Source organism: Etheostoma cragini, chromosome 1 (assembly GCF_013103735.1).
Source record: "Etheostoma cragini isolate CJK2018 chromosome 1, CSU_Ecrag_1.0, whole genome shotgun sequence".
NCBI classification, from domain to species: Eukaryota; Metazoa; Chordata; class Actinopteri; order Perciformes; family Percidae; genus Etheostoma; species Etheostoma cragini.
In genome coordinates this window covers 10,124,898-10,146,873 of record NC_048407.1, presented here as the reverse complement: position 1 = coordinate 10,146,873, position 21,976 = coordinate 10,124,898, and the positions used below count along the sequence as shown (strand labels likewise).

General features: G+C 40.9%; 1 protein-coding gene and 1 pseudogene across 5 annotated transcripts in view; both read left to right on the top strand.

Moving 5' to 3' along the window:
• The window catches only part of neo1a (neogenin 1a), a 163,449-nt gene that overhangs the window by 124,059 nt on the left and 17,414 nt on the right, over positions 1-21,976 (top strand). For 3 of the 5 annotated variants that reach the window (XM_034880585.1, XM_034880593.1, XM_034880576.1), the window contains exons 8-11: positions 16,244-16,478; positions 17,609-17,763; positions 19,767-19,915; positions 21,394-21,532. In XM_034880585.1, the coding sequence (XP_034736476.1) occupies positions 16,244-16,478; positions 17,609-17,763; positions 19,767-19,915; positions 21,394-21,532 (678 nt within the window). The remainder of the gene's footprint in view (positions 1-16,243; positions 16,479-17,608; positions 17,764-19,766; positions 19,916-21,393; positions 21,533-21,976) is intronic. The other 2 variants (XM_034880602.1, XM_034880610.1) reach the window with 1 other exon arrangement.
• On the top strand, positions 10,173-10,352 carry LOC117951254 (annotated as a pseudogene).

Genomic DNA, 21,976 nt, shown 5'->3' with positions numbered 1-21,976 from the left:
TGCAATAGTGAATCATTGAGAACATGTTTGAAATCAGCTCATTTTCTACAGCTATTAGTGTTTTGTGGGTACGGCCCTGGGATGTGAGATTGAAATAATATCTTTAAGTTCTAGTGGAGTTGTATCTCTCTTCTGAGAGTCTCTCTTTTGTTGCATTCTTCTCTTTTCCCTCCTGGACACAACCATTTCTACAGCCATCTGCCACCTTTTTCCCCACTCGTCACACTTTCTTTCTTCTAGTCTTTCCCAGCCACCTGCTCTCTCTGATAGTCCAACACACTGGGCTTTGTGTTAATTGTGGTGGCTTAAATATCCCCCCTATATGCCTACACCGTCACAGCTGGGCATCTTTGTCCACTTCCTCACCCACTCTTTCACAAACACTCACGCTTTTTGCTGCCACTGTGTGTTGTGCCATAGTCAGGTATCCCGCTCACACCTGCCAGGCTTGAATTATCTTGAAACGGGGCCAGAAAACATCCGTGTGTCTGTCGGCTGACTTGCAGGCAGGGGGAGATAAGCCAGGGACTTGCCACAGGGATAAAGTTGTCTTCACCCAACAGGGAAATCAATGGGGGTGAACTGCTTCTAAACACTCAGCGGCTGCACGTTGGCTAATATTCATTAGTGTTCCCAATCTTTGCATCTTGACACTGCCAGCTGCAGTTAAATGTGGCTCCACTGATGATTCCCACTCAGGGCTGTTTGGAATGGAAAAAGGTCAGCTGTTAGCATTTGTACGGTACGACATCTTGACAGTTATTTATAGTGATATGTACACCGTGTAACAATAACTTTGACTTTGAACTCCTGTACAGTATATGACAATAGGTTAGTACAAGGACAAACTTCTGCAGAATAGGAAAAAAAATCTTTTTCCTCAAAGTTGTTTTTCCATTTAATTTTACTTTAGCAATCTTAAAACCTGGAAAAACAGATTTTTGGGTGAGTGGAAGGCAAAAATAGGACCGTTGATTGCAGTTGCCAACAATTGTCCTGGACATTCCACAGCCATGTGCAATAACTAGTTGCAAACAGATGTGGGTAAATAGAAGCACAAATTCCAAAAGTGGACCTAATTATGCAGTGTACTGCAGGCCAAGGAAGTGTCTTGTAAAACTGCCACATTCAGACGTCATCTTTTTGAAGAGCTGGAAGTTTGTAGAGTGGTACTACAGGATTTGGTTTATGTAAGTCGTCACATTTTGCCATTGAAAAGGAAAGCAATCATTTCATTTGGTATGCATTTTCACAAATACTAATTATTTTCTCACATATAAATACATGTATTTTTAAACATGTTAAGATTACTTAAGTCAATGGTATAAATCCCGCCAACATGTGTAGTTGGAATCAATAAGGACGATCAGTTAATGTCCTCAGTTTTTTACAAATGCATACTGTACAAAAGGGTTTTAACAGATAACTAGCAGATTGGCCCATGCTTTCCTCACTAAATATATAAATATAACCACTATTAGCCATCATGATGATTCTCTGCTGGATGTTTTATGTGTTTGCTGTCAAGATGTAGACCTTATTGTCAAAATGATCAAGAGGGAGGTTAGTCAGCTGCAGAGAATATGCTCTTTAAGGGAGTGTCGTCACGTGTCTTCTATACACGTAGTGCAGCAACAATTGTCAGCCATTTCCAGGCACATGATTATGTGAAGCATTGATGCGTGTTACTATGGTAGGCTGCAATTACAGCTTGGAGAGGAAACGGGTCACGTTTTTCAACTTTGAAGTTGCGCACGCCTAGACAAAGCACTTGTTTATATGATTGTCATCTTTCCATATACAGTACAAAGACCGCGACTGTGTTTGAAGTTTGATAAGGTGGCAAAGTAAAATGTATGCCTAGTTTTTGCAGTCAGGTTACTTTTTGTTTAGTTCTTTAAGATCCAGAGCCAAGCTTAAAGACATTTTAGTTTTAAAAATTGTTTTAAGGATAGCTGGTGTTGTTGCCTTCTAAAAGTGGAGACATGCATATAGCATTTATGTTTTAGAAAAAGACATTCAGAATAAAAAAGCCACTGCATGTTTTTTCAGCAGTATGCATTCTCCTTTTTACAATCACAAACCCATGGCCACGTACGAGCCTTGGAATTTTTACTAGATGACCACTTGTCAAAAACCGCAGTTTTAACATTCAAGCACCTACTGTAAAAGCTTAACATGAAAATGCAGACAGATCTGCATTTAAAATCGGCAAACAAAAGATAAGTGGATGCACTCACTTTGCTGTATGCCCTTAAGTGCATGTTTTTTTTTGCTATTTAATTTTTGCATAAATTCAAGAGATGCACTTCCATTTGCATCTGAATACTTATGTTTGCTCCTTCCATAGGCCGTGCTGGCTTTGATGTGAAAATACTCCTCTGTCTGAGCTTGTCTGTCCCTCCATCTCTCCTCTCCTCTCCTCTCCATTCCTACAGCTCACATGAATAATGTTTCAAAATGTCGCCTCCTAGTGCCCACGCCCAGTACTTCACTAGAGAGCCTGAAAGCTTGTTTGGGTGTAAATGGACTGTTCTTATATAGCGCTTTTCTAGTCTCAATGACTACTCAAAGCGCTTTCACATAGTACAGGAACTATTCACCATTCACACGCATTTATATACTGTGGCCGTGGCTGCCGTACATCAGATAAACACTCACACACATTTACACTCCAATGCGCAGTCCAACGAGATGGGACTGCAGGGCCAGGGATTGAACCACCAACCTTCCGATTGGCAGGCGAGCACTGTACAACATGGGGCAGGCTCTGAGCTGTAAGGCCACCTTAGCTGCGACCGTTGCAATTCAATTTCATTGAGTTGAATGAAAGGGAGGCATTTCACTTCGTTATTTTCAAACTTTGGATAAAAGATAACCCAATAAAAAAAAAACACACACACATCCGTCGACGCTTGATGCTGTGCAACACAGCTGCATACCTTTTAGAATCTTTATCCCGTAGACTGGTATTCCCAGCTATTATTCATGTAGTTTTATGAAGAAATAAAGATGACACGCTATTTCTGATGCAAATGCATTTCTTCAAGCTTTTATTGAATCCCAAGCTTAAACAGGCGAGCAGTCTACCTTGATCCCTCTCTCTCTTTCATCTTTCTCCTTCCCTTTCTCTCTGCTTCCCTCCTTCTACCTCTATCCCTCCTCCTCACCCTTTATCTCCCCCTTTATCCAGCCATGCTGCCATTAGTTTTCCCTGCTTCCCCTCTTAGACCTGTGGCAGCAAACAGAAGAGTCCTGTCCTCCCCTCCCATCAGAGGTACTAGACCCCCACTGAGCCACTGAGAGATGGAGATGCCTGATCACTGCCTGAGTGCTCCCTGCGTCTGCTGGTTTCCCTCTCCCTCCATCACTCTGTGTATTTATGAGTGCAGGCATCAGGAGGGCTGGCACGATAAACTGACATGTGTGCGGTCCCCAAAGCTGCAGCTTGACAACGTAAAACAGGCACAGGAAGATACTGGAAGGCTTATTTAGAGAGTCGAACATTCCGTAACTTCATTAGTAAATCAATTAATTACAGCAGACTTGAGCACCAGACCTCCCTGTGAAATGGCACAGTCTCCTGCAGTATTTTGCGGATGACTTCACGCTACCGTTACCAACCAAAAGTAGATACATGCACTGACTCTCCTTCACTCTGATCTGGGCCAAAACAGTTAACACCAAATAAAGATTATGCCTCAGAGCGGATCCAGAAATCTAGAAAACTAGAAAGTTTAATTTAGATGTCACTAATTTACAACCCATGATATCAAATGAAGTGAAAGTTCAATCTTGCCGCAAAGGCAGACTAATTAGAGGCAACGTGTAGGGTTCTGCACTGTTAGTATAATAACATATATTTTCCAACAATGGTTTTCAATTGAGACAAAATTAATCTATACATATTTATGTAAAAGCTTGAATAAACAAAAAATACTAGAATAAGAATGATAAAGGTAGCCACATTTTTGTTGGTCTGGAGTCACACAAAAAAACAGCTGACTTAAATAAAAATATTCACCAGCAAGAAATCTATTGGCAAGAAACAACCACAACATAAAAAACACAGATAAATAGACCACTGCCATTACAGCCGGCTGACTATAAACTGAACCCAGCCTAAAAAAGATGTTATGGACCTGGTTGCAATTCGGCTACACTGTGAGCTACAAAAAGCAGAGAAAGCTTCAAACTCTTTCACCATATGTACAAAATGTTGTACTGAGCCTAAAAGAGAGATGCATGAACAGAACTCATATCTGCAGCAGATTTGTAACCCAAACTCGAATATTGAAATCATATTGCATCACAACACAAGCAGTAATCATTTCCACACGGACTACTGCTACACATAAGAGACACAGCAGCCTTGATCCATTGTTGTGTAGACATGCCAGCAGGAAGGATTTTATGTACAAATGCATTTTAATGGTGTCTTTTCTGATACAAATCATTCAAGAAGTACTTGAATTGTAACTGAATTGAAAGTAAAGAGAAAGATAAAGAGAGATACTAAGGAATAATAAGGAGGTCTCTGCTTTCCCAGTAATGCTGTCAGTGCGGTATTCTGTAGCAGTGCCTCTTTCTGGTGTTGAGAAAAGAAATTCACTTTATTATGAATACTTATAATATAAAATGTAACTAGATCATGAATAAATGGCAGAACGGGTTCTGTCAAGTTTGAGTAGGCAGAGCAATAAAACATAATGTTAAAAAAATCCCCTTAACACATTTGGAGCAGACAAGCCACAGACGGGGTATCCTTCCACTACATCCCAACGCCACCCTTACTCCCTGATCAAATCAGGCTAGGCTGCTAAAAGACCCTTCCCTCCAGCCAGACTCTACCCGTACTGAAGACAAGCTCAGGCTCACTTCAGGGAATACTGTGTGCTCCATCATCTGCTAGCAGGGTCATGGCCGGGCCAGCAGCAATGAATGTGTGACGTTGTGAGCATGTGAATGTGTCAGCACAGCGCAGGGCAGAGCACCATGTTTTCTGTTGCCACAGTCTGCATCGTAAGTGTACCTTCAACAGCAGGCACCAGTGTGAAAATGTGACAGTTAAACATGTTATGTACTGCTGGGATAAACATGCATGTGCACACATGGTCATACTTTTTTTCCTGTATGGTGATGGCCTTTACAAGGGCTCCATGACATCACAGGGACACAGAGTGATCATGTTTACTGATTAATCCAACCAAATCATGGTCATTGTTCATTCAAGCCGGCAATCATGATGTCAAGCCTCTCTCGCTTGCCTTTTTGTTTCGTACTACATCTTTGTCATGTACTAGATCAGGGGTGTCCCGACCTTTTTTTAAATCTTTTATTATATATAAAAGAATGCCAGATTTGATAATGTGAAGATGTCCGGGTACCAATGTTCGCTTCAGACATGTTTTTTTAAACAATAAAAGTTACATACAAATGCACTTTTAAAATGGCAATGTTATTAAATTCACGCCACTCAGGCGTAAACAAATATGCATAAAAAAATGAAGAATTCTGCCTTACTCTGTAGTCTGATAACCAAACACACTTTATGGAGTACCATAAACTTGAAGTTGCTAAAACTCTTAAGGTCATGTTCATTTTAAACATGACTTATGTGTAATGCAAAGTTTAACATTTGAGCTTACAACATATGACTCTGGCCGGACATTGGACATGCCTGTAATAGATGTAGTCCAGCGACTGCCCACATATATACAACAACAATTACTACTTTCATGAACTTTATATTCAATCTCTGTTGGACAGGTGTCGGGTCAATGCTATGCAAGGGCGGACTGGGACATAAATTCAGCCCTGGCCCACTGTCGCCAATTATATAAGCAGTACCTTATCTAACAGATTTTTTTAACATTTAATATAAGTAACTGACAAACAATGCTTACTACGTTTTAAAGGGCACACGTTTATGACAAATTGACACGTATTTTCTATTCATGCCGTTTGTATGCTGTTACTGTCTCCTCTCCAGTATGTTGTTCTTGGTTGTCACTGTCAGTCTGTATGTTTGACCGTGTTTCTCTCTGTTGACACTGTAAATATTGTCTGTCTGGTCCCGCATTTTTTTCATCACTTTTTAACTCTCTAACTTTGCAATTTAAATATGTTTTATGGCCCTCCCCCAGGACATTTTGAGGGTGAAAGACTTTAATTCCTGCATTCTGATTCATTTAATGCACCAATTTATGGTAAAAACATCTATATTTATGGAAAGGAAATCACACAATTCTGGTAGCAGGTAACAATTCAAATAGAAAATATAGTAGAGTATTGTTATATTCATTATTCCAGTAAGGGAGCTTTCTATCTGGGACATGGGCCAGGTACGACACTTTGACCCCAAAGTCCAGTTGTTTAATTAGCATAAAAAGACATCTGTTAACTTTTTTTCCCAAAGAGCACGTTCTGCTCCGAAGTTGAAAAATGTAGGATTGACTTAGGCCTACATAGGATACTGCTTATACTGCTAAATTATACAATAGCACAATCATGTTATCGATACAAAATAATTTGAAGTGTAATGTTTTACATTCTACTGATCAAAAATGATCAGTGATGTTGAATATAGCCTACAGTGTAATGGACCACCACAGTTCATGCATACCTGTGAACCGCAGATTCATTTTAGTTTATTCTATAGTGTAAAACTAGACACTCCGTGAACGGGGCACAGCAGAAAGACGCTGCTCGTTCAGGGTTTTCATGTGTACTCCCGTAGCCCTGCACTTTGCATCAGGCTTTACAACCAACTGTACCAAAACAACAAATTAGACTACTAATTATCTTGACAACAAGACGTTTTTAACCAGTAATGAAACTGTCTCAATTTAATACTGATGCTGTCAGACGGACAGCAGTCGGAGCTCCGGCAAAGCTCTGCGTCCTTCAGCAGCGGCTTCTCGCTGTGCAGCCGGTCCCCAGAGGAACCTCCGATTGGGTCGGTCAGCCCATCTCGGGACCAGGCCGGCCATTGCCAACTTGCCAAAAGCTTAATTTTTATTATTATTATTATAACCATAGTGAAATCATGCAAGCGCTAAAAGCCCAGCCTATGTGTTGTCAGCCTGATATTTGTTTGTATATTTTAAAAAAAAAGAAGAAAAAGAAGAAGAAAAAATGGCCCACATTTTAAAAAATGGTCTGGCCCCTCTGGCATTTGCCAGAATTGCCAGATGGCCAATTCTCCCCTTACGCTATGTTAATTTTTAAGGCTGCTGTTTGTGATGTTTATTTTCAAAATTGCAAATTTTTAAAGTCAACATTATATTATAATCAACATCCCATTAGCGGGATGCAGCAGAAACAGAGATAAGAAGCCTAAAAGGAGGAGAGGAGTCTGTTGTTGCCACTAAACACAAACTAATAAAGTGCAGCTGGGGATAAAATTGCCCCCGAAAAAGTAGTTGAATCCTTTTCCACTAAAAAAAAAGTAATCAACTGCAAATGTAACTGTTCCTTAACAGCTACAGCTGCAGGTTCTGTACACTGTGGGTGCTATAATAATAATAATAATGATGATGATAATAATAATAATAATAATAATAATAATAATAAGTATCTTCTCTTTACCGGCAGTCAGACTTGAGTATTATTTGGTATTAGTGGAATATGGTTGATTAAACAAATAAGATATTGTTTTATTTAGAACATTTTAGTCATATTCATAAATGCTTGTCATCGTGAAAAGGGAACAAAAACAAATCAGCTGCGTTTGACGGAGAATATTAATCATATGTAAATGTGAATATATCCCACTAAATTCTGCCTCGTAGCAAAATAAATGGAAATTCAAATTTGGGGATAAGGCCCTTAAATGTGCGCACAGGGTCTTAACGGAAATACACACAAAATCTCTTTGGTGCGCGCACACGCATGATGTTAGTGATTAGTGAATGTGTTCCCTCACTGGGGGCTCTAGGAAGTTGATCAGAGGGATTGTAGCCGAAATTGATTGTGAGCAGTCTCTGCTGAATTGCTGTTTATTCAGGCACTGATGACAAAGTAAGTGTTTGTGTTGTGGCTCTGTCTCTCAGGTGTGTGTGTGTGTGTGTGTGTACACAAGCTGTGGCTCAGCACAGAACTTTTCTATGGATTGTATTTACTCAACTGCAGTGAAAGGCCGTACCTCATTTATAAATGGTTTGTTGCCCAAGTGCTAACTGCAAAATGTTATGGGTCTCTTTTTAGCTCTTGTTTTGCACAAGAAAGCAAAAAAAAGGTTCAAAAGTGGCCTTCATTGCCTGCGTCAGTGCTGTTTTTTAGAAGGTCAGTCTTGTTAATAACACCAGTTTTAGGTAGGTGTGAAAGATCTGCCTTTTTCCTGACGGTCTGTTTTGCACACCTCACTAAAACGTGCCCTTATTTACAATAAAACACCATCCACCTCCAACACAGTCATTCAGGATGCCGATCTGATGTTTTTGGACTTAGGCAGTCCTCTGGGTGCAGTAATTGGAAGTACCACATGGCACAAAAACATCACTTTCCCTTCACACCCTTCCCTTAGCTGCAGGCAGCTGACCCCTGTAAGTGGCGCCACCAAAGCTGGAGCTTTTATTTTTCCTGTTAGCAGCCCCCCCGCCTTTTCTCCACTGAGCCTCCCAGTTTCCATAAGCTAAAAGTGGAATAGTGAGTAACATCACAGTAGGTTGTGGGCGTCCCGCTGCCGGCTAGCATCGTGCGATAGCAGATTCCCAGTGGGTCCAACCCATCGAGGTTGCTTTATTGGTAGAAGTCTGATTAGCGGGCCTGTTTGTCAGTCAGAGTCTCAAGGGTGTTGCAGCTGCTCCCATTTCTGAAAACATCCTATTTGACCTTTTCAGCCTTTTCCTGGTTGTGTAGCTCCACTCACTTCATACATAACATGTTGCAAGTGCCTGTAAACACACATACACACTGCTGCACAGAGCCTCTCTGAAATCAATTGCTTCATCCCATGCTTGCTCTGTTCCCCTGGAAAGGTTGAATTGTCTCTGTGTACCTCCAAAGTAATAAGATACAAAGCGGGGCATTGCAAAGAGAAAAGCCGATTTCCGTTCTTGGACAATAGTGGCAAAATGCTCTGAAGATGTGCAGCATCACTCGCTGTTTTGATCTGCTTGAATGGCGAGCACGAGAGGCCTCGCTTTGCCCTCCCAGCTAGCATGTGGAGCACGTGATGCATATGAGGCAGATTAGTCAAAATGGGAGGGAGAGTCACACGTCTTAATTTGCATACAGAGTCTGGGCAAGCAGCTGTTGGCCCCATGAGCGTCCATGTTTCTGCAAGTGTGTTTGAGTAGAAGCAAGGCGTTCAGGGGAACAAAGCAATCACACCCACATTAACTCACCAGTGGCTCAAGGATCAAGGGGGTACATGTGTTGATGGTGAAGGGACGCTGTATGTACAAACGGGATGATTAATTATTGATGTATCCGACCCCATTCAATTACTGTCATCATTTCCAAATAGGGCCATTAGTTTCCCCATGCGTTTTGAGATCTGTGGATAGGCTCTGGAGAATGTGTATGGCATTTTACACATTCCCACACATGAATCTCCTGTGTGTAACGTTTATTTTGAGAGCCCAGAGCAGGGATTGTTACCCTGGAAATCAAGAGTTCTCGCGATAGCACAGTTTGAATTTGCTCAGCGAGTCACTCTGGCATTCAGTAATGCTGCTCATTAACTATGCCCTTTTAGTGGAGCTGCACCAATCATATCGGTGTATCTGATATAGGCGGGCCAGAGGGGAGCTGAACAGATGACAGCGCTGAAACATCAAAGTCATTAGTAAACTTTACAAGATGGCTACGGATGAACACCAGTTGTTTGAAACGGCTTTGGCCGCTATAAAGAACGAGTTAGACTTGTCTTTTAATCTAATAGAAGGACAGAAGATGACGCTCGAATCGTTCCTTTGCAAGGACTTTTATGCTGTTTTGCTGATCGGATATGGCTGGAGTTTATTCTACCAGTTGGCTCCGCTGGTAGCTAAGTGTATGGGTGATTGCTCGTAGTGTTATCGAATTGCGTGCTGTGAGATTTTCATATGTATGCTTGGTGCCGCCCCTCGAGTTGGGCCCCTTTCATTACTCGTTGCCAGACCCTTAATCTTTCGGATTTGGATCTGGATTTCCAGGGTAAGGGATTGTCACATTTTTAATAAAAAACAACTTATGTTAATCACTTAAAAACATCTGTTTTAATCAGTTTAATATCTGATATGTCTTCTATTAGGGGTCATTATACTAAGTGGATTTTTTGCAATGGGAGTTGAAAAAGGGTCTTTCTCCTTTCACTCCACGCATCGACCCGGTATGGCAGCGCCGCCAAGAATGGTGCCCCCTTCTTCGACGGGTCGGGATGGCACAGTGGATATGACACGTGCCTTTGGTGTGGGAGATCTGGGTTCAATTCCCACTGCCATACATCATCCAATGTGTCCTTGAGCAAGGCCCTTAACCCATAGTTGCTCCAGAGGCGTGCAACCTTTGACATATATAGCAATTGTAAGTTGGTGTGGATAAAGGCATCAGCTAAATGACATTTAATGTTAGTAATGTAATAAAAATGTCCAGAAAGTAAACTCTTCTAGTTCTAAACACACTGTTTCACTCAAAGATTTTAGAGGTCAGCCGCCAGATAGATAGACAGACCAATAGACCGATAGATAGATAGATAGATAGATAGATAGACCCTCCCTCCATCCTGCGAAATTATTTGCTGGATCACCACATGGCATCCAGGATGCTCATAGATTGATCAGATGGGATCACACTGCTGCAGGAGTGTTTAGAGAGCATGGAGACATGAATACATCTGTGACTCACTCCAAACCCTTTATAACAGCATTCATGGTCTGTGCTTAGTGAGGCAGACAAGCTGTGTTATGCTGTTTTTGTCAGAATGTTGACCTGCACACTTTTTGCATTATGATGCATGCAGCGTCAGTAGGAACAGCTGTCCCACTTTTCAATAATCTGTACATGACCATGCGGGTCATACATCTCTCAAAAGTTATTTTTCTTCATTTGCCCGACTTTAACGCGTCCCCTCTGTCCCCACCATCAGCTTCTTCATCATCAAATGACTGTGGAAGAAAGAATATTTCAACCGATCAATGAGAAGAACATTAATTTTGGAGATTTTTATGTACTTCTTTTAATTAATAAAAGCTTTTTTCTCTCTCGGGGAATGTGCCAGATTTCAAAAAAGTTTTTTCATTCTAGTGAACTTGACCTAGAAAGTGAGAGGGAGGAACTGTTGACTGCCTGCTGTTTGACATTTTTGAAGTATCAGTCTGAGACATAAAGAGTTTTTTTTCTTTTTGGATTATGTCAGCGAGTGTGAACACCTCGTCAGTGTATGCCTTTTGTGAGGATCAAGCTGCACTTAAATCTTGACTGTCTCTGCTTATCACAGCGAGGGGGAATGTGCAGGTACTGATATGCTGCACCAATATGATTCTGTATCTCAGTCGGTTTCCTCTCGGCCGTTGATAAGGTGTAACAACACAAAGTGCAGGAAAGGTCCAAATGGGAAATCTTATGTTCCTAACAAGAGTGCCCCCGCGGTGAAATTAGCAGGGATTTAATTATTTCCCCTTGTGGACAAAGCACTTTTATCCTTTGTTGATGAATGTCTGGCACGTTGGTTGTTCATATAATTGCTTTTCAGTTATTGTTGTATTGCTTGTAAAGCACTTTGTAAGTGTTGAAAACTGTGTTAAAAATTGACTTTAATATTGTTCTCGACAAGTTAGTCGAGAGGAAACGAAGAGAACAAAAACAAACAAAAAGAAAAACATGCTTGATCAGCCCTTTACTCACATTCCCCCATTTCTCTCTTCACTTCTCACTTTGTCTTCTCTTTCTGACTGCGTTTCTTTTGGCGCTGCAGTAAGGAGCTGTTCTAACGTCATGAGCTGTCAGGCTTGCTCATCTTTCCAGTTTTATCTTTACAGAGAGGGAGGGGTAAAAAAAGAAAAGCAGCAGCAGCCATAAATGTCAGCTAGAGTTCGTAGTAACTAACAGTTTTCCACCACATTTACCAATAAGATCCATTAAGAGCAGTTGTGAGCAGCAATAAGAACAGCAAGTGTTCTGGAAGTGTCTGTGCATTTCTGACTTACACTTCAATCACACATTTTCTCATCACGCAACAGGGTGCATGTTCGTATGAATGACAAAGACTTACAGTTTAAATCCGACAGTCTGCTTTGTGTTGGTTTTTGAAAGCTCTGGACTATGCTTTTTGAGTACATTGTTCATTCTTGCTCTGTTCATTCTGTGGCGGATAAAAGTAGTGACTCAGTAATGGACTATCAGCATTGTGCTGGATCTTTCTTTTATGCAGTCATCATTACACAACCACATTAGACATGGAAACTAGTTCTGAGAAAATCCATTTTGCAGAGCCTGGCATGGCTTGTTGGATTCCTTGTGAAAAAGGATATCTGTAGTTCCAGTGCTGTGGGTGCTTCTGGCAGATATCCGCGTCCAGTAGATTGATGCTTTCTTGTTGGAGGTGCGTTGTCTAAGCCAGAGAGGTAAACTCTCTTATCTGTGTACTCAGACCAGATGATGAGAAAAAAACACTTGGTATAACTTTACAGCCACACTCACTGGGGAGCACAGCAAAGGATTATAACGTTAGCGGCACAAGATAAAAGTTTAAGGCTTTAATCAGAACTTTAACGCTACTCCCAATTATTTTAATTTCAAAAAGGTCTTAGGCTTCCATTGAATATTAAGATGAATGCTTTGCTATGCATGTCTTTGTCTTGACTGTTGTGCATATTGGTTTCCCAGATTCATTATGCAGATCTTGAGTAACCTTCCTCGTTAAGCCTTAATGCCAGCCATTCATTACCTCTGGCACAGAGACTAATGACACTATTAATCAGCTATGAATAGAGCTTGGCAGTGGCAGTGGGAGGCTGACACGTCCTTACAGTAGCAATTTTAGGCACGCATGTACAAGACAGATTGTCAGAAGGACATAGAAAACTGCCCAGCATGTCAATTACCTACAGCTGACAAGGTGTATAAAGGTGGAAACTACATCTGATGATCCTGTGCTTATCCCACAGTGCATTTCTCACTCGTATCTACTGTATCTCTTTGTCTGACCTGACACTGTAGTGTGCTATTCCTCATTATTTTGGCTTCATCCAACCTCTTTTCTCCAGATCCACACTAGACATAATTACTGAGAGAATTAAAGCAGTGTGACCTTTTTCACACTCTAGTCTCTTGAGATACCTTTTTCTATAACAACACTCAAGCTCTACTTGTTTGCTTTCAAATGATTCCTTTATAACAGTTCAGTATGCCTGTAGCAATAAAGCCAACGTGAACATTCTCTTCTAAATATGTCAACACGTGGTGTTTTTTCCATTACATGGTACCTCCTCGACTCGGCTGCGGTGCCCCGTCTTCCTTTTTCCATTGCAGATTAGTACTGCCTCATGCGGGAGGCGAGTGTGGCCGGTCGTCATAGCAGGAAACTGCCGTGACTTAACGCCACACACACTCAGAACATCGCAGGTGTGTTGTTTTTCCCCACAGCAAGAAGACAAATTTAGTTTCAAAAGAAGCTGGAGGCAGCAAAAAAAATTGCTAGATAAACTATTTAGCCCTTGTGTTGTCTTCCCGTCAAAGTTGAAAATCAACACTTTTTAAAATGCTTTTTATCAATGTTTTTAATTTTTGGACGTTTTTCTCCCTTTTTTCAACACTTTTGATGCTTTATTTTTGACGTTTTCAACATTATGTAACACTAACTTATTAAAGGAATGTATGTTAATGGGTAATCACAGACTGGAATATGTCAACTTTTTCTCAATACTATTTCAAAAACACTTTGGGGTAGTTAAAAAGAACATTTGATATAGGAAAACTGGTCAATTTGACCCGAGGACTATGAGGGTTAAACACAGCGGGTTTATTCAGAACCCCAGTCTGTTGCTAGCAGTGATTAGTGCCGATTCTCTCCAACCATCAGTAGGCTGCAGGTCTTCACCTTAGCAGGTAGCAGGGACTTTTTTTTGTAATGGAAAACCTAAAAAGTCGAGGAGGTACCATGTAGTGGAAAAACGCCAATACAATACATGTCCAAGAGTGTTGCTCCACTGTTGTCATGCCTTATTTATAACTGTCAAGCCTTCCATATGTTAGACTAAAGGTGATGTTTCTTTTCTTATCTGTGAGCTGGAGAACAGCTCGAAGTTGTTGAGTACAGAAGGGACCTTCTATTTATTATGAGAGGAAGCTTGTCTCCTATACTAATTTGTGACAGTATTTGCTGTGTATTCTCACTACATATAAACCACTATGCATGTTTCTTGGATTGTGTTCTCTTCTGTGTTCACATTTTAGTAATACAGGAAGCCCTTCTTCATCAACAGTCAGTCTTCAAGCTTTTGTTCTTCCTGTGAGCCTTCTATGGTTATGTACTGATGGTCTCATGTTGTTAGAAACCAGGGCATTGTAAGTAAATGAGGATAATTGTACAGCATCTGGTAATTTACACTGCCGGGAGTATTAGGAAATTGATGTTTTCTCTTTTTTTTGACTCCATTCTGGCCAACTGGATTTGAAATGAAACCGTGGCTTTGAGGTTAGTGTTGACTTTCAGGTTGTTTGAGGTTGTTGTAATCCACATTAGATAAAGTGTTGGAGTTCTAGCCCTATGTAAACATTAGTCCCCCGATATTATTACCCTTGAGATACAGACAAGGTAACAGGTGTGTGTTTTAGGACCAACCAGTGAAATGATCTTCGATGGCCCCCCAGTCACTCAATCCAGTCTTACTTGAATAAACTAAAATAATTTGTCCGCTCCATCTCTCAGTTGCATTTCCAGCCAGACATTGACTTTTGCAACCAAACCATATGATGAATTGATTTAGTTCTTTTTTGTTTTAGGTTTGTGTCAAATAATCTGAGATGACAAACTATAGTCAGCACTTTAACCTCATAAATCATTGTTTCATTTCAAATTTAAAGGTGCTGAGGTACTGAGCCAACACAACACAAAAAGGTTTTTTTGGTGTACACACACACACACACACACACACACACAAACACACACACATTTATATGTGCTTAGTAAACAGGACACATAAACATAAAGGTGCATTCCAGCGTGTGTGAGTGGAAGACTGTATGTATGTGGACCAAATAGCTGCAAATCCTTCATATCTCTCCAATCACAAAGGTCAGTGAACTCTGGGAATTTGAAATGTAAACAAATACCGACAGGCGGGTCAGTGGTTAGTCCACATGCCACGACAGACAAAGATGTCTGAAGCTGCTTTGTATTTCAAAACAATTTCCCCGGGAATAATACACCATTTGTACAACACACCTTCCTTGCTCCTTTTCCGTGTTTTAGTTTTGCCCTCAAGTCAATTTCCTTGACCTGCTAACAAATGGAAATGTCATACAGACTGACATTCTTTCCGTATGGTTTCATTTTGCCCACTTGCCAGGCAAATGGAAAGCAGATCACGCTGAGTCTGACCGCAGATCGTTCCTCCAAAAAAAATGAAATCACCAACATTTCTGTGGCTAAGCTGTGGAATGTGACAGCAAAAGTGTTTAAAAAACATCATCTGGTGTGTTAGTTGAGAGAATCTAGACTTCATAATAAACTTTAATAGTCCTTAGTCGTTTTAACGTGTCAGAAATAATACGGTTTAATTCCCTGAATATATGATGGTTTTTTGGAGTGCATTTGAGGGGACTAGAAAGTGGCTTTGTCCCCGTCAAAACAAAGTCCACTTCTGTTTGACAAGTCACAAAAATGCTAACCAATCATTTTAAATCACAAATGATTGGCGGGAAGGCCATCTATGAAAATGAAATGTATGATGCCCTGTTGTGCTCCCACTACCCTTACATAGAGAGCTGTGTGTAGATCTGCATGTGTAGTCCCCCTTGCATTGTGCTTTTATTTGTCAGCTTTGTGAGTGTAGTAGAAGTGTTTTATTTCTGTGGTTACTTGTCATGCCAAAAGGCTTTTTTTTGTTATGTGGTTGTTATTTTGTTTTTTCTTCTTTTTTTGTTTCCTTCCTTCCTTTTTCGTTTCACTGTCATTTCCATTTCAACTCCTTTCCTCTCCTCGACCTTTCTGCGTGATATTTCCCCATCCCCTCCCACGCTGCCGCTGTCTCCTGCCCCTCCCTGTCTCACTGGACCCAACTTGCCATCCCTTCCTCCTCCTCCCAACCCAAAGATGTAGCCCTGCCCTCTTTCCCTCCCCCCTCACTGACTCCTAACACTACTGACCATGTAACGCCAGGCTCTAGAGGTGTAGCCAGTCCAGCAGGGCCCGCCCCCTCTGCCCCACGGGACGTGGTAGCTTCGTTGGTTTCCACCCGCTTCATCAAGTTGACCTGGCGCTCGCCAGCCGAACCCCATGGAGACGACATAACCTACTCCGTTTTCTACAGCCAGGAGGGCACTAGCAGGTAGTACACACACTGAACTGTAGTACCGCCAGGAGAGTACTAATACATGCATTACTGCTGGAGTCAGCAGGGCAATAATATACATACATTGTTGTGCAGGAGTCTCGGCCCACTCCAATAATATCTAATTAAAACAGTTAAAGCACTTATCATAGCAGTAAGTGGTAATTAATTCAAAGCAAACTTCCTTCCTCAAAGGATTATCTTTTAGCATCGAAGTATAAACAAAACACAAACCAAGTTTTGTAAGTGGCTCTACGATAACTTCCCCCAGCTTCATGTGGATAGGATTTACTGTGTATGACGAGAAGAAAATAGCTGAAAGGATTTTTTTCACAATTTCTTTTCATCGTTTTGGCTTCTTTTGATGTTTTCCTGTAATATAAGCTGTAAGGAATTTTCAGAAGTGGATTGATGCATAAAAACTGTTTTACTCTCTGCTAGACCTTGAGATGTAAATGCATGCATTACTATATGTGCAAATGGATGGAGCAAAGAGTACTTTTGACAAAAAACAGTGTGGTTGTACAAGCTTGCCTAAAACTAACTATGCTGTTTCTACCATAGACAGATGAGTTCTAATATGCTCATCGTCCATTTCCTTATTAATTGATTAGTTTATGGACAAAAGAAATAGTAATTTGAGTCATTTGTCAACCATAAACTGTTTCCAGACTCACCATCGTGCTCTCTCTGGTGATATCATTGTTGATTGATGTCTTTTGAGTTTTGGTCCGCTGCTTTGACAAATCAAGCAAGATGTCAACTCAACCTCTAGGAAAGTTTGAAGGGCGTTTCCACAATTTTATGACATTTCATAGAATAAATGATTGACCTGATAAAAAATAAATTAAAAGATGACTCAATAATGAAATTAGCATGCCTTGCATAAATTAGCAAATACGCACACTTATGTCTATTACCAAGATGTTACAAGTACTGTACAATACACAACCATATATAACTATAAAGTGTGTACCAGGCAATATGAATACAGTAAAGACACTTTTTGTAGTAGACTAATCCTTTCAATTATGTACTCATATATAATATGTAACATGTTTTAATAAAAGACATTAGAGTTATTAAAATGTTCTGCTTCTGCGTGTGTGTCTGTGTTTCCTCATCAGGGAGCGAGTAGTGAATACCAGCCGTCCAGGGGAGATGCAGGTCACCATCCAGAACCTCATGCCAGACACCAAATATCGCTTCAGGGTTGTGGCCCACAACAGCAACGGCCAGGGAGAAAGCTCTGCGGCGCTCAAAGTGGCCACCCAGGCTGAAGGTAAAGACGCACGCACACACACACAAACACGCACAAACATTCCTTTATTTGTGCTCAGTAAATAGGACACATGAACATAAAGGTGAACTGTTGGAAACATGCTCACACTGGCACATTGATGCAAACAGGATGCCCTCAAAAGGAGCGCACAAATGTGCAAATAAACATTTACACAAACAAATATTTATTCACATACAGCATACGCTCACATCAAACAGAGACAACACACACACATACACATAGAGGAGGCTGTTTGGCGCTGTGCGTTAAGACAGACCACCCAACAGCAGACCAGAGAAAGGCAGCGTTTTCTTAAAAGCGTCTTCTTGTTTATGCCCCAGTATTTACTATAATCCCTCTGTGTGTGTTGCTTTAAGCCATGTCTACCTGAGTAGTGAATGTCTGAAATTAGTATCCCAGGTTTTTCTGAAGCATTACCCTCATATAGTCTGCACAGGGATGCTGTACAGACGCTCCTTGGGAAGTTTTGAGGGGAGGACACATACAAATTATTGAGGGGAGAGGGGACAAAGTGGTTCTCTACTTCTTTCTTTTCTCTTTGTTTGTTTGAGCGTGTTAGTTTCCCTATCCCGCAGTTTCACCCACATTTGAAAGTGCTGTGATGGGGATTTCCCAAAACGCTGTCCGGGTGGATGTGCCTTACCTCCTGGCACAGCTACAGCTCAGTCACTGTCACTTTGTAGGTCAGCCGTCGTTTCTCTACCTTATGTCCTTGGTTGGAGGGCGGACAGATCGACGCACACACAAATACACACTACAGCTCAATGGCGCCTAGCCACTCTCGGGGATAGCAGTAAGGCCGGCCTGTAACTGTGCCGTATATCTCTGTCATGTGTGTGCAATTTTAGTGTCAGAACATGCTACGAATTGGAGCTTAAACTTTTGACCTGCGTCTGAGTGCCAGGGATGTGCACGCAGCACCGCACCGTATCACCTCTCCTCAGAGACTGGTTTGAAACACCTGTACACACTCAAACCCACGCCTCTGATATCCCTGCACCCTGGACAATGGGAGTTTCTCCCTTCTGTCAGGAACACCTGCAGCTTAACCGTACAGATAGATACAGTACAGACATATATGTCTGACAGTTAGCACTTTAACCTTATAGTCATTGTTTTCTTTTTAAATCCAAAATGCCACAGGACAGGCCCAACAAGAAACATCACTGTCCATATACTTAATGACAAACGCTGTACACAGTACAGTCACAACTTATTAGGGCGGTCATACATATTTTGTAATGTTAACTCTGTCTTCTAGCGCACTGGATGTGCAGATTAGTACATTATGTACTAATCTGATATTGTTTTAAAAAACTGAAAAAACATTGGAGAACGCTTTTGCAATTATGTAATCAGAAAACTGCTGCCCTGGTTAAAAAAAACAATGCAACTGATCTCAGCTGGTATTCTGTCTATAATGGGGTGCAATGGAAATTTCTTAAGTGACCCCAAATGTTTGACCAGTAGTGTGTTTTATGATAGTTTACCACATTGCAAAACACTGGATATTTTGACATTTCTCTCCTCTATTCCTTTTGCAAAAACTACAGCTGACACATTATAATACACTCTCTCTGTCTAATCCTGGCCTCTATGTTGTATAACCAGACGTAAAAAGATAAACTGTCTACCACACTAAATAGAAGCTTGAGGCAAATGTTGGTGGAATGCAAGGTGCACATTGATGTTTTTGTTGAGGCACACCTTCAGTTTGTACATTGTGGGAATAACAAGCAAATGAACATGGCGGGCAGCCCAGTCCTGGGGGGACTGAGCCATCTCTAATCTAAGCTTTTGCCAACACGGGGGAATGTGGCTTTAAAGTAGCCAAGAAATGTGTTTTTGGCAGCAATCAGTGGACAGTGCTAAATTGAGTTCCTGTCTTCCAGATGTAGCATCAAAAAAGAAGAGGGCTCAAGATGAAACAAAACAAAATTGTGAAGTTTGATCTTTTTCTAATTTCTGCTCTCCTTCTTCAGTCCAAGTGCCCGGACCCGCTCCTAACCTGCAGGCGGTGTCAAACACACCGACCTCTGTCTCTCTCAGCTGGGACAAACCCCTCACAGGCAATGGAGACATGCTCACCTACAAGTTGTACTACACCGACAAAAGCTTTGGCAACGAACAGGTAGGATGTGGTCCTCCCTCCCTCACCTGTAATTTATAATAGCAGAAAGGTTTTCAGGTATCTAAATACATCTCTCTACACACAGGTTTTGGTGACAGTTGCTCCAGAATGAAAGTTATTTTATTATTTTTTTTATTTTATTTCAAATTTGAAGTCATAAAGTGCTTCACACAGAACTACAGATTCAGAAATGAAATAATAAAAAAGTTGACATGGAAAGACATTAAGATAGATTGCCGTTTATGTCTCACTACTCACACGCTCAGACCTTTTACTACTGTATGTAGCTGACACTAGCTGTTTTGGCAGGGTTCATTAGATAGAAGAATATGACTGCGTAGCCTAATGTAAGTTTTGATGAGCTAAGGAGTTCCTAATCATTTGCCAAAAGACTATATGATGCTTTTTGGCCAACCTCTTCATTATGCATCTCACACAAAAACATGTTTTGTCCAAAAATAAAAGCTGATATGATTCACCAAGTTGTTCTCTGCAGGTCTACCTCTGTCACAAGAGTGAGATTTAGCTGGTTAGATATTGAGTCAGCCGCAGCAGTTGCAGTGTGCAAGCCAGTGAGGCATTAAAAAGCCTTTAATATGATAATGGATGAAACGTCAGCCAGCGCACTGAGTAATGATGTCTCAGCTCCCTGGAGAAGAGAGCCGAGAAGGTGAGAAAGGCAAGAGATGAAGAGAGGAATGAAAAGAAAAGAAAGAGATGAAGAAAAGGGACTGGGCAGAGATGAAGTTAGAGAGACACAGTGCTGACTGGACATGAAATATTTAAGGACGGGGAAGTCAGGGACAAAATTATGCATTTTCAAGGGTGACGTGGTCACAGGTGATCTTCTGTCTCGAGTTCAGAGGTAGGGATTGGACCGCTCTGGAGGCAAGTTTAGATGTCCACGAAGTCTACACATTTCACTCAACGTGTCACAAGCAGAGAGCTGAATGCAAATGGTCTTGAAGTAATTGGGCATGTGCCAGCGTGCCCAATTTGTAAAGCAAAAAGTCGTGATCACAGGCGGCATAATTTGTTTCTTGATGGAAGATGACATTCTTACACAGAATTACAAACACTGTTAGTGTGATTAAATCATGAAATCACATTTTGGAGCTTTGCCATATTTGAGAGATTGCTTGGGTTGTAAATCAATTAGAACTGTCTCATTTACATCATGTTTGTGCCAGTATCAAACCTGACAAAATGTCAGTAGGGAAATACTCAAATAAATGAATGTTTTTTTCTTCAGGTAACCTTTTTAAGAATAAAACATTTTTCTAAAAAACTTTCTTTAAACTTCACATAATTTGTTTAATTTTCATCTTGTCTTCACAATAAATTGCCACTGAGCACATTCATCTATGAAGGTATACTTTAGTTACGTCTTAAAATCTTTAAATGTCCGATTTGAAGAACTTTGTATTTGTAGTCGCACAACTTTTTTAAAGTAACGTTCTCCTCTCCCTTTCTTTCAGGACGTTGACGTAGATAGTCAGTCCCACACCATGACTGGGCTGAAGAAGAACACCGAGTACAGTTTCCGTGTGGTGGCCAATAACAAGCACGGCCCAGGCGTCTCCACCGACGACGTCGTCGTTCGCACGTTGTCTGACGGTCAGTCGGTTGATGAAGAGAGTATCTACCAAGACTGCTTTTAGTTTAACAATCCCTAATTTACTTGAACACCTATATACCTGTGTGACATGGTATGGATGGATGTTAAATAGGCTACACTATGCTGTCAACGTAGACCCAGCAAGACACATTTTACTTACTAACTTACTTTGTGGTTGAATGACAATTTTTATTTGCGATTGATATGCCAGTTATTGTCTCCATCAATCGATACATCATCATCCGTCATAGACCTCCTGTTAAAGATCCCTGGTCTATAACATGTTAGAAATGTGAAAGATTACAATTTCCCAGAGCCCAAGGTGATGATATCAAATTGCCAGGTTGTTCTCAGAATAACACACTTAAACCTTAATTATTCAGTCTCATAATGCAGAGAAAAGCATATCTTTACAATTGAGAAGCTGGTACTTTGGGATTGTT